General features: G+C 51.6%; 1 protein-coding gene across 1 annotated transcript; it reads left to right on the forward strand.

Annotated features, from left to right (window-relative positions):
* Window positions 1-7,056: 7,056 nt before the first annotated feature.
* LOC142559653 (solute carrier family 22 member 13-like) lies at window positions 7,057-9,270 on the forward strand. The gene has a single exon (XM_075671222.1). It carries the CDS (start codon window positions 7,379-7,381, stop codon window positions 9,131-9,133), a length of 1,755 nt encoding a protein of 584 aa, XP_075527337.1. The 5' UTR covers window positions 7,057-7,378; the 3' UTR covers window positions 9,134-9,270.
* Window positions 9,271-17,455: the final 8,185 nt, after the last annotated feature.

Here is a 17,455-nt window from a genome sequence, read left to right on the forward strand (position 1 = left end):
CATATATGATCTACCGCAGAAGGGTACTCCGCAAGGGTCAATATTATCTCCTTTCCTCTTCAACATCGGACTTAGAAAACTTGCTTTACAACTGGAAAACATCCCAAAACTCGGATGTACCTTCTATGCCGACGATATCACTCTATGGGCAACCAAGGGTTCATACGGCGACAGAGAAAACACGTTACTCGCAGCTATCGGATACATCGAGTCATACCTAACCACAGCAGGAATGAGGTGTGCCCCACACAAGTCGGAGTACCTTCAAGTCCGGCCTAAGCAAACTAAGGAACATCGAGCCCCGCCAATACATCTCGAGATTGCCGGGCAACCTATAAAGCGCGTCCCGACCGCACGCATACTAGGTATGCACATCCAGGAGAACAACGGCATAAAGCTAGCCTCAGAGAAATTAAGTCACGTTATAAGAAGCACCGCATCACTCATCGCCAGAGTAGCGCGCAGCAAAGATGGTTTCACAGAGGACGAAACCTTAAGACTGGTACAAGCCCTCGTCATCAGCCGTGTCACGTACGCGCTACCGTATCAAGTCAAGCGCAAAAGCGAGACAGAACGCATGGACACTCTTATAAGAACCGCGTACAAAACGGCCTTACAGCTACCGTCAAGCACAAGCACAAAGAAATTACTAGCGCTAGGCGTATACAACACCTTTGAGGAGCTAGCAAGTGCCACGCTCATAGCGCAGAGGGAGCGCCTCAACAAGACTCAACAGGGAAGACACCTTCTTCAACGGCTAGGGTACCCGCTGACACCTCAGTACTGCAAAGAAGAAACACAACTCTTGCCTAACCACATTAGAGAGAACATTGTAGTAGACCCTATCCCCAAGAACATGCACCCCACCCACAATCAGGAGAGAAGAGCAGCGCGTGCCCGCATGTTGCACAAACGTTGTTTCAGAGACCCGGATACGTACTACACGGACGCTAGCCCGTGTCCCTCGTCGCCACGTTGCGGGCTCAAATACACAATCGCCGTTGTCAATCAGGGGAACCTGGTAGCCTCAGCCTCCATCCGCGCCACATGCAGCGCAGCAGCAGAAGCAGCAGCAATCGCTCTCGCACTTCGCGACGCCGAGAGCAAGGGAAGGTCCGCCCGTGTCCTTACTGACTCACAAGCGGCTTGTCGTTTATACCTGAATGGAACACTCCCTATACAAGCCATTCGAATCCTGGGTCGCACACTACAATGGACCCATGGTATCGTCTGGTGCCCCGGGCACGAAGGCCTGCGGGGCAACGAAGAGGAGGACTGCGCAGCTCGAGGTCTCACTAGCCGAGCGGCTGACCACACCGTTCTTCAGCCCCCGACAGACCGACGAGCGACCCACGAGTTATTAACGACAGGTCAACAAATACTACAGGACCAACGGCTCGGAAGAACGCAATACGCTCCCCCACACAAAGCTCTCAATAACCTCCAGGCAAGGGACTGGCGCCGCCTGCAAACTAACACATACCCACGCTTATCTCGTCTACACGCAATCTACCCAGACAGTTATACGTCCCGAACATGTCCCTGGTGTAGCAACCACACAGCGACACTCGCGCACATAACACACGAATGCACCGACCGTCCGGGCGACGCGATTTCGCCACGAGTCACAACACACACACTCACTACGTGGTCTTGGGAGGCGAGACTCTCAGAACTGGACCTGGGAAGCCAACTGGCGACCCTCGACCAGGCCCGGCGAGCCGCGATCGCCAGTGGAGCCCTGTCAGAGGGAACCACCCAGGAATAAACCGCGCAACGGTTTCTGCAATAATAAAATTTCTCCTCCTCCTCCTGCTCCTTGTTGCACTGTTCTGTGAATATTTTCCAACTCTGCTTCCCCGGCCCTGAGCTTTTGAATCAGGAGTCCGAGGATGCGAAGCGTCGTAACCTGCGGAAACACGATGCCTCCAACCTTTACTTCTTGGTCTGGGATCTGCTGCGGTTGTCGGCCTCTTGTGCGCATCCTTAGCATCAAGAGCTCCGACTTTTCTGGTGCGCCCTTCAGTCGACTTGTTTCCAGGTACATTTCCGTTTTGTCAACGGCTTCTTGCAGAGCGTCTTGCTGTTTGCTAGTCGACCTTCCCGTAGTCCAGATAGTGAGGTGGTCAGCAGGTATTGAGCGACCAATCCTTTCAATTTATGTCAATTCTTTAGGCAGTCTGACAAGCATGTGACGCAAACTCGGGCATCATCTTCGTTGGTCCGCCAGGCTTGGTGGCCGGCCAGGCTAGGTAGGCAACATTGGTCACCGCACCCAATAATCACTGACTAGCACAGCTGCTCGCGGTCAGTCATTGTTCATCACCACCAACGTCTAACGGAGTGTGCCTCGAGCCCTCCCTTGTTCACGAACCCAGGCGGATCGTGACACTGGCGACGAGTACCCACGGATCGTCCCACGCCGCGGCGAGCGGTGAAACACCGCCTCCCGTTGCTGCTGCCATGCTGCTGTACGGAAGGCTCGCGCCGTTCGAGGGAGATGGTCCTTCCGGGCTAACGACACACCCGAGGCAAAACAGATGGACATTTTCCTCGCCAGCCGCGGGACCCGCGTCTTCAGTCTCCTGCTCGATCTTCTCAAGCCAGCCACGCCGCATGTTAAGACGCTGAGTGAGCTGCTCGCCATACTGCGTTCGCACTTCAACCCAGCACCATCCACACTAATGGAGCGTTTCCGTTTCAATAACTGGAGCCGCCGGGAAGGAGAAACCCTCGGGCAGTTCGTTGCTGTGCTACGAGGGTTAGCGAGTGTCTGCGTTTTCGGGGACCAACTGGACTCGCTGCTCCGTGACCGTTTCGTCTGCGGCATCAACGACCCCGCCACGCAGACGCGACTCCAGGAGCTTCCCGGCCCCTCGCTGGACGACGCCATGAAGGCAGCGCTGGCAATGGAAGCTGCCGCCAAGGACGCCGGCTAGATGGCCCGTGCGACTGGCTCACGGTCGGCGTAAGCGGTGGTCAACAAGTTGGCAACAAAGGGCAGTACCTGCGGTCGCTGTTGTGGTGCCCACTCCCCCTCACAGTGCCAGTTCTCTCAAGCACAATGCTTCGCGTGCGGGAAAACTGGGCACCTGGCACGTGTATGCCGAAGGGGGAGGACAAACAGTTAACAGCAGCAGCAGCCTGGTTCAAGCCCTGGTACCACACAAGCCCGCGGCCAGGGTAGCCATCGCAAAGGTACGCGGCTGGGGCGTGCGGAAGCAGGCTCAAGCTCTTCCGTGGACAGGCTCCACGTCGTAGCCGAGGACCCGCCGATTTTCGACATGTGGCACACAGGCCTTGTACCGTCGTCTGTGTCGCCGTACATGCTTACCGCCGAAATCTGCGGCACCCCATTTCCATGGAGATGGACACAGGGGCCAGCGTGTCTGTCATGGCCAGGAAACGGTTCAAGCGTACTCTCCCCGGCGTGTCCGTCCAGGCCTCGGGTGTGATGCTGCGCAGCTACTCCGGGCGGCTCTCGCAGGTCCAGGGTCAGGCACAGGTCAGCATTCGCTTTGGTGGCAGGGAGGCAACCCTTCCCCTCTATTTAACCAAGGGGTCGTCGCCGACGCTGCTGGGCCGAAACTGGATTCATGCACTTCGTGTTCGTCTGCCAGAGTGCCAGGAAACCAGCTTGCATGCGGTGAAAGACATCCCCAGCCTCCTAACCGAGTTCAAATCCCTGTTCCAGCCAGGGGTGGGCACAATCGCCGGCACGACGGCTGGCATATATGTACCTGAGAGAGCCCGGTCACGTTTTTTTAAGCCTCGCCCACTGCCGTTCGCCCTGAAGGACGGGGTCACCCAGGAGCTGCAACGGTTACAGCGAGAGGGCATTCTGGTGCCCATCAAGACGTCTGAATGAGCCGCTCCCATTGTACCAGTCCTCAAGCAAGACGGCAGTGTCAGGATCTGCGGGGATTTCAGGGTTACCATCAACCCCGTCGCAACTGTCGAGAAGTACCCGCTGCCCCGGATTGAAGATCTCTGGTCAGCGTTGTCCGCTGGACAGAAGTTTACCAAGCTCGAGCTCAGAGATGCTTACCAGCAGCTGGTGCTCCAGGATGCTTCCCGGAAGTATGTCCCAATATCGACAACTTTGGTGCTCTTCCAGTACAGGCGCTTACCATTTGGCGCGGCCTCAGCCCCGGCCATATTTCAGAGGGAGATGTACAACCTCTTCAGGGGCATGAGGCACGTGGCGGTGTACTTGGATGACATCCTGGTTACTGGCAGCGACGACGGAGACACCTCCGAACCTGCACAATATCCTGGCACGGCTGCAGGACGCCAGGCTCAAGCTCAAGCTGGAAAAGTGCGTTTTCCTGGCCTCCAGTGTTGAGTACTTGGGGCATGTCATTTCCCAGGCTGGCCTAGTCCCGGCTCCCCGCAAAGTTGATGCTGTGCTCAAGGCGCCTAAGCCCCAGAACAAGAAGGAGCTTCAGAGCTACCTCGGCCTCCTCAACCTCTACAGGAGCTTCCTGCCGAACCTGTCGGAGCATCTACAGCCACTCCATCTTCTGCTTCGAGATGGTCAGCAGTGGATCTAGAAGAAGGAGCAGGACCGAGCCTTCCAGCGCAGCAAGGGGTTAATCATCAAGGCTCCAGTGCTGGTACACTTCGATCCTGCCAAGCCTGTCGTCCTGACCGTAGATGCGTCGCCGTACGGCTTGGGAGCCGTCCTGTCACACCGGGAAAAGGATAGACAGGAACGCCCTGTGTCGTTTGCTTCTCGTCGGCTTCATGCTGCAGAGCAACGCTACAGCCAGCTGGACAAGGAAGGCTTGGCCCTCATGTTCGGTGTCGAAAGCTTCCACCAGTATCTGTGGGGCCAGAAGTTTGAGTCGGTCATGGACCACAAGCCGCTTTGGGGCTGCTAGGGCCTGACACGGCAGTTCCCATGCAGGCATCACTTCGAGTTTTCCTGGCCCACCTTGGTCCGCTGGACAGGTGGTGTCTCCTGCCAGCGCCTCATCGCTGCTCGTCCACATACCAGATGGGGCCACGTGGCACAGACATGCCAACCATGTTAGGCCTCGCCTCAGGACCTGGCCAGCACCCTCGACTGCCACTTCCGAGTTCCAGCCTGCAGGAGGACTAGCGGCAACACCAGTCGCTTCCTGCGGAGCACCGCCCACCTCGGAGGCGGCAAGCATTGCCAGTGGTGCGGCGCCTGTTGGGGCCGGTATAAAGTCCGGCACTACTCACAAGGCCGACCACTGTGGACCCTACGGATGGAGCGAGGCTGTCTCAGGCAGCACCCGGCGTTTCTACACCTGGCCCGTCAACACCAGTGCCCAGGCGGAGTACTCGACGGCGGAGGCCACCAGACCGTTACTCGCCTGTGTAGCAGGCACCGTCGAGCCGGCTAGAACGGAGGCAGAGCCTCGTACATTGAACTTAGAAGTTTTTTGTTGTCGACAAACAAACTGGGGTCAAGGGGGTGTGACAAGCATGTGACGCCCCCCCCGGGCATCATGTTCGTTGGCCCGCCAGGCTTGGTGGCCTGCCAGGCTCGGTAGGCAACATTGGTCACCGCACCCAATAAACACCGACGAACACAGCTGCTCGCAGTCAGTCATCGTTCAGCACCACCACGCTGCGGAGCGTCCGTCTAACGGAGAGTGCCTCGAGCCCTCCCTTGTTCACGAACCCGGGCGGATCGTGACAGGTAGTGAGCTCATCACCAGATTGAATAGCATCGGCGAAATGGCGGAGCCTTGTGGCGTTCCCTTTCACGGTATTTCGAATTTCTCAGAGCGTAATTTGCCTATTCCAAAGACAGCAAAGAGAGGAAAAGAAAAAAAAGACATGCAGTGGAGTTTGGGCTTCTGCTTACGCTGCGCCGATTGGTTATACAGTCGAACGCCTCTACAACGAACGCCTCTACAGCGAAATTACCTGCATAACGAAGGACTGATTATCTTGGCCAGATTGCTATCTTTAGAGTGCATTTAAGGAGCCCGTTACTGCGGCGAGCGTTCGGCGTCGGCGTAACCGAGCGAATGAGCACGGCGAAGGATGAAAGAGCGAACGCAGAGCTAAGCGGGTATGAAAGACGCCAGGAGGAAAGCGAAAGAGGAGGGTCTGGCGAAAGCGTGCGAAGAAAGGCGTAGTGCGGCGACGATCGCTACGATATGGCGCTAGAGTAGCGCGCGTCGTCTGGCAGGTCTGCCTATGGCGGCTGCTGTGAATCGCGCCACCCACGCGTTGCCTCTCGCGATCTCGGATGCACCGCGATGTGAAAACAAGTATAGAGCTGCGCTGAAGTCCCCATTAAGGATTATTGTTATCGTCAGTGAGTTTTTTATTTATATTGTGAATGCTTCTGCAATGAAGGCAGCTGCAACGAATTTACCTGTGCAACGAAGGCATTTAGGCGTCCACGGTGGCTGATTTGTTGCTTTGCAACGAATGTCATGAAGCGATGACGCCACTACCCTCCGCAGACGTCACCAAAGTGCACGGTCTGCGCTAGACCTAACGGCAGCGCTAGTTACGCACTTGATCAGCGTGCTGTTATCAGAAGTCCTGCTGCAATGCTCCAGGAATGGCTCAACTCGTACGTTAGTTGTTGCAACGCATCTATGGGTACGATGGCTGACGAATACGTCACAGTTGACGACTGCTTGGCGATGTAATTGTATCTGACGACCGACAACGTTTTAGCCATCTAAGACGGAAAGGACGCGAATGCCAATGAAAGTGACACAATTTTGTGTGTATTTGCGCGCTTCCTTCACGCTCGAAAAATAAGAGACTTTCATGTGGCATGGTATCGAGCAATAGAAAGCTGCATCAGCAGTTTTTCATATTGCTCTACAATTTTCTCATTGACCCTCCTCACCTAATTAAAGAATGATGACGATGAAATAACTACGACGGCATTACAACAACGGTATGGCAACGAATGCATGACGACAACTGTATGACGACAGTAAAATGACGATGATGGCATGACAACGGTATGATGACAATAGTATGATGAAGAGCGCTTGACGGCAACGGTGTGCCGAACACTGTACACTGAGCCTGCGTGATGACCGTGGCGTGACGATGACGGCATCCCTTCTTCTTTAAAAAAAAGTATTCATATGCATAAGCTTTTACATCACATGCTTCATCATTCTCATTATCTTTTTCGCTTTCTATGTAGCTGCCCAATAACGCTCTGATACAGACAGTGATTTCAGTTTCTTCTTCTAATCATGCTTTTTTTTAACGTCGTTCTTCCCAATTCTTTCGCGAGGCGTGCGCCACTACGTGTGAGAAGACGAAGAAGCAGTCATCTAAAGGTGCCTCGGGGCCTTGTTTTCAGCAGAAGCGCCGAAGCATATATAGCTCTGGACCGAGGCCTTTGTGTTAAAGAAAGGGCATGGACCTCTTCCTCCCGCGGCGACTCGCAGCCGCCGACCTTCTGACGAGTGAGTGCTTCGACTGCCAGGAAGGCTTCGGCGACGGAGTGTTCCAGAGGCGGCTGTTGATCCTCAGCGCCGTCACCATCTTCCTGCTGGACGGACACGCCGCACTGCTTCCCGTGATCTCGCGCGACGTGGACCATTGGTGCAAGAGACCGGCCGCATACAACGTCTCCGCGGACGCTTGGAAGAACTATGCCATACCTGTGGGCGCCGATGGACGCCGCAGTCGTTGCTACGTATTCGAGAATCTCGGAGACTCGCCGAACGACACGGACACGGTGGTAGAGTGCTACGAGTGGGACTACGACCAAGCGCAAGCCTCGACATCAGTCATTAGCGTCTGGAACATGGTTTGCCATAGACGCCCCTTGCTCGCCGCCATAATGGCGGTGCAGAACGCGGGTTCCGGCGCGTTCCTGCTGCTTTCGGGTGCCGCGGCCGACCTACTCGGCAGGATGCCTGTTCACTTGGTAGCCGCGACGGCTACAATTGCGTCGACAGTAGCTGGCTGCCTGACTACCAACTACGCGCTTTACACCTTGGCGCAGTTTTTTGCATCCGGTGGCGCGGCCGTCAGCTCCGCCGTGACCGTGCTCGTCTGCTTCGAGGTTACCGTCCACGAGCACAGGCCGCTGTACCTCATCTTCGCTGCGACAGCCAGCTTCTTGCTGGGCGACCTGTGGTTTGTCATCAATAGGAGCCTGCAGATCAGCTGGGCCCTGATACAAGCCGCGTTTCTCTCGCCTACACTGCTTCTCCTCGCTACGTTTGCGGTCGCGCAAGAATCACCGCGCTGGCTCATCGCCAAGGGCCGCCTGGAAGAGGCCGAGGCCGTGATGCTGTTTGCGGCCGAAATGAACCACTTTCCCTTCGCCGGCACAGCCTGCCTGCTCGACAAACTGAAGAGGGATCACTGGAAGCACCGGAACGGCGCCGCCTCCTCCACCGTTCAAGAAGGCCCGTTGCTCGACGCCGTCTCGGTCCGGCGGCGAGCGTTGATAATGTTCGCCGTCCTGTTCTCCCTCATGTTCGCCGTCTTCACAGACGTGATATCAACAATGGTGCGAACCGACGACAGCAAGGGCAAAAGTGGTTTGTTCATGGGCGCCCAGTTAGCTGGCGGCCTGCTCAGTTACGCGGTCATGCACACTGCGGTCACCCGCTTTGCGCTGGTGAAGGTGCTCCGCGTGGCCTTGATGGTGGCCGGCCTCGCCCACTGTGTGCTCGCTTTCGTCGTCAGCTTCAATCCCGCGGCCACCATTTTACTGGCGCTCTCGCGCGGCATCCTTATCGTAGCCATCGTCATCAGCGTCGCGTACGTCATGGAGATGGTCCCCACGGCCGTGCGCGGTGTGGCCCTGTGCTGGGCGCTGGCCAGTGGCTACATCGGCGCCCTCTGCGCCAGTGCAACCCTGGTGCTGCACCAACTCGGCCGCGAGGACGTAGCGTGCGCCACGTCGGCGCTCCTGCTCTTGATGTCGCTGTTTGCGACATCCGACCTGCCCGCTTCCTCTGCAGTCGAGTGCATGGTCGCTAATGCCGCGACTAGGCGACGTCCCTCGATCTCCAGCAAGGTCTCCATAGACCACATGAAGAAGACGCTGGAACAGGGCGGGATGGGATCCAGGTCGACCGCTAGGAGCAGGAGAAGCCTGTCGGAGGTTTCGCTGCGCTCGTGTTCGGGCCACACCGACGCGCAACATTTCTGACCATTATAGATGTATATATATATATATATATCCTCTATACTCCCTGCACCAGCCGAAAACGTTAAGTAAACATGTCTTACTTCCAAAAAGTTTGTCGTTCTGCATATGTTACGCCGTGACCAGCATGCTGAACTCTGAAGAAACCCCTCCCCATATATATATATATATATATATATATATATATATATATATATATATATATATATATATAATGTCCAATTATCTGCGGCGGCTTGCGCGAGAAATGGTCGTAAGCGCATACACTTTCGAGACAGTTCGGCTTACTTTATTAGTAATTTGCTGTAGACTGGAGGGGGGGGCACGAGAGGGGTTCAAGAGGGATCCATTCGAAGGCAGGCCAATGTGTGTACCTATCAAAATGTCTTTATTTTTCTTCTATAATTTTTGAAGTGACATTATACACAGTTGCAAAATGGGACATTCAAGTTTCTAATTCCGGTGTCGCCATGTTTTTGTGATTTGCAGTGGAAATTAGTTTCCTTTAGAAACCTTTCTGGAAATATCGAACAGCACAGACGAACAATATACTTGCAGAAGACCACACGGGTGCTGACTGACAACTGGTTTATTCGAAGGAACGGGAATTTTGCATGAAATTATTTCTGCATTTCTCTTTCTTTCATTTTTTGCTGAATATATGAAGTGCTTTAATGCGCAGAGTGCGTTACGGTAAGGCTGGAGGCCAAGTAAATAACGCGGGCAGTTTTTATTTTATTCTGGGTATAATTTGCTTGACTAACCTTTGCTGGGTCTTTTGCCACATCTGTACAATAGAAATAAGCCGACTTCAGCCATTCCTCCGGCTGTGGATTCCTTTGCGAACTGTGGCGGCAGCTGGTTCTCGCATGAGACAGGGAGGGGTAATACCGTCACACCCAAAGTAATAACGGAGAGAACATTAGCAGTCAATGAGCGTGGAATGTGATAAAATAATATGCGAATCCAAAAAGCTATGGGAACAGTTTAAGGCGAATCTTTCCTTGGTGTTTCCGAGCAACACTGGATGAAGATAGCAAGAGAGAATAAACATATTTATTATGTGAAATTAACATGGGAGAGGCGCGCTCATTCCGGAATGCCTTGAGCTCGGGAACCGTCCTGGGTCCTGGCGATCAGCCGTTGCTGATCTTTGAGGTCGGAGCTGGCAAAAGCTCTCTCCCAAAGCCGGTTGGTGCGATAAGGGTTTGGAGGATTTAGTCGTGCCTGTCTGCAACCCCCTACTATATGCCTAATAGACTCGGTTTCTCCGCAGACGCGGCATTTCGGAGATAATTTTGTATGGGCTACGAGATACTTTCCGGCTGGGTGTGGGAATGCATTGACTTGTAGAGCTCGGAGGAATGTTTCCTGGTTTCTAGTTAGTTACTTGATTGGGGGAGGGTATGTTCTGCGGGCTAGCTTGTAATGTTGTGCGACATCTTGGTGCGAGACTGGATTGTGCATGCGCTCGGATGCGGATTCCTCAGCGTCGGCTCGGCGCGTCAAATCTCGAGCCACGAGCTTGGCGATTTCATTGCCAGGAATGCCGTGGTGATCGTGACTGGTATAGTTGGCGGCTTTTGACTAATGATTCTGAGCGTCTTGGATTGAATTCTGCCGCTAGTGAAGCTGCGACAGGCTTGTTGAGAGTTGGTCCTTATGATTTCAACCTTTGTTTGGGAGATAGCGAGAACTATGGCCTCTTCCTCACCTTGGAGGGGATTTTTTCAGGGGAATGAAATGCTGATCCGATGTTCTTTGTTTGCGACGACGGCGGCTGTTGTGGCTGCTCGTCCGGGGTAAAACGGCGCGCATCCGTGTAGTTTGTAGAGGGTTGACTTCCGTGTTGCTTGTGTATGACCCGGGCGTCCCTTCGCAGCGCGGGCTGCGCTGGGTACATGTTGCAAGTTAGGGAAGGCGCGGTGATGTTGCTCCGGATGGCATGGGGCAAGCTTACAGTCTGAGGTGACGAGTGGCGAAGATAGCAAAATTTGCTCTCAGCGCAAGTTTATTATTGCATATAGAGCATATAAAGCGCAAGCATTTATATAGAGCGAAATAAACATTTCCTCATTTACAAGGCGTTTCGCGTCTACCTTATGAAATTGCACGTGGCATAGATTCGATGGAGGCTTGTAGAGGTAGTTCGCAATCATTTTAATTAAGTAAACGGTTCCGCACTAAGGCCGCGCGCGATTGAGCAGCAGAAGCAAAAAAAAAAAGAAAAATAATGGTGGACGCTTAAGCTTCGCCTTCAAGAGTGAAACGCGATAGCGTTATCGCACCCCGTTCGCACCGCCCACTCATTCGCTCGGCATGCTCTTGACGAGACGAAGGGGAGAAGCGGGCGAGTAGCGTGCCACCTGTCGGGGCAGCGCCGTACATTGCGAGGACGGGGTCTTCTGCGTTTGCCGAAAGATGGCTCTGCGTGTGCGCCAAGCGCAGAAGAAATGTAGCGGAAACGTACTTCGCTACTCGTTTAACTGCGACTTCTGTAGTTTACATCCTCATAATTACCGATATACACCGCAGTATAACTTTCTACGGCACGTTTCTAAGGCAACACCGCATTCACTAGAGGCGCTTTTGTCGCGCTTTGAACCATCGAACTCATGGCTGAGTGGTAGCGTCTGTCTCACCCTCCGGAGACCTTGGTTCGATTCCCTCCCAGCCCTACTTGCAAGTCGTTTTTATTTATGAATTGCCTTCCGGGATTTTTCGCTCACGGCCAATGCCACAGACACCGGCTTTTCTGCGACACGAGCTCCTTAACGCATTCGCGTTAACGAGTAGCGCAGCCGGCGTAGCACGTGCCAGCTAGCGTTCAAAACGCGCTCGTCTGAAACCGAAACCAGAAGGAGATAATCCCAGCCGTTTAGTGCGTTACAGTCAATTCGGCCGCTGGGCTCTGAGGGTGTGTCCGCTCTTGTTCCTGAATGATTAAAGTAGCGCCATTTCCGCCATCCTACCCTGCTTCGCACTCGTTTCTCTTCGCGTGCACTTGCATCCCGATGGTGGTGACCCTTGTCCGATGCATGTAGCAGACGACGTCACGCGTTAAAGCGAACGGGATGACAATTTCTTAGTTTCACGCTTTTGTTTTAGCTCCTATTAATTTCCTGTCGCGCTGAAATTACACCCGAGAGCCTTAATTTGAACCCTGGGAAGAAAAAGTGCTACTAAGGAAATTTTAGGGCAAAAACAGGTAAACAAGAAATATGCTTCGGAGTGACTGCAGGGATAGCGTGGGAGCCCACGTTCCAGTCTCTGTACGGGTTTTCTCGAATCGTCGCAAGTAACTATGAAGCACGGCTGCCTCAAAATATTAATCAGAAATAGAAGCTACAAATCTGTTTTGATTACCCGCCGACTATAACTGCTCAGTTATGCAGCTACGTCGTTATGGCAAGCAAAAGCGCTGACTGAAACCACACCAGCAATTCAGACTGATGGTGTGGAATTCAGGAACGATGTGGCTAGAGCCTATACCTGGATCAAGACCTGGATGAGTACAATAAAGATTAAAATTTATTATGTTGGCACTGACTGGGCTCTCTGGCTGATCAAAATTGTTCGTCTCTCGAAGCGGGCTTGATACCGAAAGCACTGCATTGCCATAATAAAAAGTTTTAGTTAGCGTAATAGTGGGGTTAAGAGAAGTCGCGTTACTGTTCCACAAACGAACTTAGCAGAAAGTGAGTTTAGTATAGCGTGATAGCGTAGTTTACGTGCAGGGCGCTATTTCGTTACGTTTTGAATTTCACATACATAGTGCACCTAACTGATTCTATCTGTATGTGCATCTAGAAAGTGCCAAGAGGTAGCGTAATTGAAGCCAGGTTGAAGCCAGGAGCGTGTTGTATTAGTACTTTCCATGTCCACCAATCCGTGGCAAAATCAGTACAACCACTACAGGCTGCCTACTATAAGCTCCGAGATCTTCCGATCGAATAGGCCATAGATGGCACTGGCACCTCAAAGGTTTTTCTTGTTAGGCTTCAATGCGTTCGAAACGAGAAGCGATCTCGAGAGCTCCACAAGGTTATCCATAATGCTCTGTCGTTAAAGCGGCCTGATACATAAGTGAAAGCCGTTTACACAGTTATTTGCTGTGAACGAAGTGAGTTCTACAAAAGCAGTGCCAAATTCAGTTAGAAGCTGGTGGCCAGGGACCACTGCCATGTTTTACGTAAACTGCGCAAGGACGGTAAAGTTAAGTCTGAGAAATATTGAGTGCATGTTTAGCACTATGGGTCATTTAGCATTCTGTGCATGTTCATTTCAATCCTGCTATTATGCACTCAACTAAAGCTTGTCTATTGTTGCAAATGAATAGAGTCGGAAGCATAAAAGGGTGCTAAACGTACTGCAATGTGTAACTGCGACACCAGTCACCAGCGCAGTGAAAATGGTGTTGATTTGCACAAAAGACACGTTTTTGACTCGGTCAACTTGTCTGTGTTTTGGATCGAAGTGGAGAAAGGCATTTGAAGTGCAAGTAGGCTGCTTCAGAAATACTTTGTCGCGAAAAGCACTTCAGTGCGTTCAGCATAAGTGGAGTTATTGGCAATACGAGCCAAGCTCGGATTCGGACTCGGACAGCAAACCTTAGAGCATGCTGGGTGCAGTATCCGGTTCCAGCTTCTTTTTGCCAAAATCGCGCTTAATCAAATGCTCAAATTGTTCATGCGAAAGAAAAATAACTTACATATTAAACAGGAGACAAAAAATACCTACATAAATTAAACATCATACGTCCGGAAAACGATTCGTCGTGGACAAATATTAGCGAAAAAACACAGAAAGAATATCGTAAATTTTGATCGAATGAGCAGCGTTTCCGACGGAATTTTCAAAGGTCAAATATTACGTTCTTCATAAATCTTATCCCATGCAAGTCTGATTTGTTTCATGAGTACTCTAAGGTTAGCCGACGCTGTATTTTTTTCCACGGTAAACACATATGCTTAAAAGCGCATATAGTCCTTGGGTATCACACTGTTTTTCTTATATCAAAAACCATGCAGAAACTCCGCCGAGTTATATAAGTGTGCGGAAGCATACCCCCAAATTTCACTTGAAAGCCCCCAAATCCAAGTTGGCCCACACCTACTCTTATCTTCCCATGCAATTTCTATGGAGCCCTATGTATCCTATGAGCACTCTCTTATCATTTTCATTTATTTTTCGGTTTCAGTTGGTTCCGTATCGCTTATAAAGCTACTAATCTTCTAAAGGCTACTCAACAATAGACCATATTCACACTATCAATCAGGTGATAGAAAAATGTGCGGAATATAACCAACCTTTATATATAGCTTTCATTGATTACGAGAAAGCGTTTGATTCAGTCGAAAGCTCAGCAGTCATGGAGGCATTGCGGAATCAGGGTGTAGAAGAGCCGTATGTAAAAATACTGGAAGATATCTATAGCGGCTCCACAGCCACCATAGTCCCCTCCATAAAGGAAGCAACAAAATCCCAATAAAGAAAGGCGTCAGGCAATCAGGCCAGGTACGATCTCTCCAATGCTATTCACAGCGTGTTTACAGGAGGTATTCAGAGACCTCGATTGGGAAGAATTGGGGATAAGAGTTAATGAAGAATACCTTACTAACTTGCGATTCGCTGATGATTTTGCCTTGCTTAGTAACTCAGGGGAACAACTGCAATGTGTGCTCACTGACCTGGAGAGGCAAAGCCGAAGGGTGGGCCTAAAAATTATTCTGCAGAAAACTAAAGTAATGTTTAACAGTCTCGGAAGAGAACAGCAGTTTACAATAGGTAGTGACGTACTCGAAGTGGTAAGGGAATACATCTACTTAGGACAGGTAGTGACTGCGGATCCGGATCATGAGACTGAAATAATCAGAAGAATAAGAATGGGCTGGGATGCGTTTGGCAGGCATTCTCCGATCATGAACAGCAGGTTGCGATTATCCCTAAAGAGAAAAGATTATAACAGCTGTGTCTTACCAATACTCACGTATGGGGCAGAAACCTGGAGGCTTACGAAAAGGGTTCTACTTAAATTGAGGACAACGTAACGATCTATGGAAAGAAGAAGGATAGGTGTAACGTTAAGGGATAAGAAAAGAGCAGATTGGGTGAGGGAACAAACGCGAGTTAATGATATCTTAGTTGAAATCAAGAAAAGGAAATGGGGCATGGGCAGGACACGTAATGAGGAGGGAAGATAACCGATGGTCATTAAGGGTTACGGACTGGATTCCAAGGGAAGGGAAGCGTAGCAGAAGGCGGCAGCAAGTTAGGTGGGCGGATGAGATTAAGAAGTTTGCAGGGACAACAAGGCCACAATTAGTACTGACCGGGGTTGTTGGAGAAGTATGGGAGAGGCCTTTGCCCTGCAGTGGGCGTAACCAGGCTGATGATGATGATGAATCGTCTAAATTTACACTATGATAACAATTGAATGTCTTAGAAAATTACACATTTTTGTGCAGATACAAGACAGTACACTTTTCGCGGCCACGGCGGCCGCATTTCGATGGGGGCGAAATGCGAAAACACCCGTGTACTTAGATTTAGGTGCACGTTAAGCAACGCACCCCTGAAAACCCGGATGCCTGGCCGGAGGGTTACTTATACCCGTCTTATAAACCGATGGCTGTCCGGCGGTGGATATCGAACCACGCACGTCGCCCCCCCCCCTCCCCCCTCGACGATCCGGGCTTCCTACCTACTGGCCCACTGCTGCCTTTTGAAGGCGTTCTCATTCGGCAACGGCGTCCTAATAGCAATGGTTAAATACGGTGCAACGTGTATTTAACGTAACGACATCGAGCGAACAGACTGCTAGACGCTTTTTTTTCCCTCTAGGAGTTTGATTACTTGATAGCTAAGGGGGTCAATGATTGGCATGAGCGAAGGCAGGGAAACAACGAGACAATTCCTTTTGCAGCTTCTTTCGCACATGCTTGGCGTCTGCAAATTCGAGCGCGTGGACTGCCTTTCGGCGTCGGGTTTGTTTTCTTTGTGTGAAGCCGGCTTGCTCATCGTATGCGGAGGACTTCACGCACTATCTCACTGCACACTGTGGGGAAAAAGTATCTACAAATGAAAAGACAAATAACCGACAGATGTCGGTTCAGATGCACGGCATCTGAGGGTTTATGCGCGCCTTGCTCATCGATGCGCGTCCGTGACAGAATTGCACGTGACTAAACACCTCCGGCCGTCGGCCGGAAGGTCGTTGATCGAGGGTGAACGCACGCTGCGACTCAAGGACGCGCGTCGTTCGTGCGCATCTTTTCGGGCTGACAACGCTTATTGGTTCGCAGACAGTTGCGGAGGAAACAGAGGTTGCAGCGTGGAAGAAAATTAGACGCTGTTTTTACAGGACACGGCATTGTTGCGCCTCGGGGAAAGACGCCATCACCACTACACCGCTTTCGCATTGAATTCTGATATACTCTTGCAATTACTGATAGACGTACTATCCACTCCTCGTCGTGTCACGGTCCACTTCCCTATCCGCATTTGATATCTTTTTTCTTTTCCTACGATTACACCTCCCTCCCCTTCTTAATGCGCTCCCACTACTTTCTTTATACCCCTCTTTATATCTCCAACCTCACCTTCCTTACTATTTCACTCCCGCGATAATTGGGGAGAAACGAGGTTCAACCATATAAGTCTTAACCATATAAGGTATCGATGATGTTCAATATAACTGGTGCTTAGTCAGCAAATTATTTTCCGATTCCTTGTGCTCCGTCGCCTGCCAGTGGCTCCTTGACCCCGACGAAGCGTTTGACGCAGCATTCCTGCCAAAGAGGCTACCAACATACGTATATCAATTGGAAAATAAAACTTAGTGGTGGTCAATTGTCTCCATGCTCGCCTCCGAGATCCCGCGTACTTGAAGCGTACACACACTGCATACACATGCTCACGTCCAAGCCGAAGTATCCACGCATGAATCTGCGGCGGTCGCAATCCCTCCTGTGTGCTCCGTTGTTGAGGTGCACGTCTTTGGAAGGGCTGTTCCGGACTCGTGCATCCGAGGGTACGGAGAACTACAAGTTGAATTCACCACGTCACCGATAAATCGAACCGCAGTGCAGAGTGATGCTCAAGTGTGGACCAGTCTTGAGCACGGCTATACGTAAACATTCCTGCGCTTGTGTGACTGGGCTTGCTATGCCATGCGAAGAAATACATCGCAGCGGAGCTGCTCAGCGCAGCTGGGGCTGTTTAGTCGGTATTTCAAACCTTTTTTACTGTAATATTTATGAGAATTGCTAAAAGCCACCGCTGAAGAAAACAAGGGAAGCAATGATGACAACAAACGAGAAGAAA

Source organism: Dermacentor variabilis, chromosome 10 (assembly GCF_050947875.1).
Source record: "Dermacentor variabilis isolate Ectoservices chromosome 10, ASM5094787v1, whole genome shotgun sequence".
Taxonomy (NCBI): Eukaryota; Metazoa; Arthropoda; class Arachnida; order Ixodida; family Ixodidae; genus Dermacentor; species Dermacentor variabilis.

What these genes read in the sequence shown, in the direction of transcription:
- LOC142559653 (XM_075671222.1), top strand. Translation starts at nt 7,379, where the DNA reads ATGGACCTCTTCCTCCCGCGGCGACTCGCAGCCGCCGACCTTCTGACG.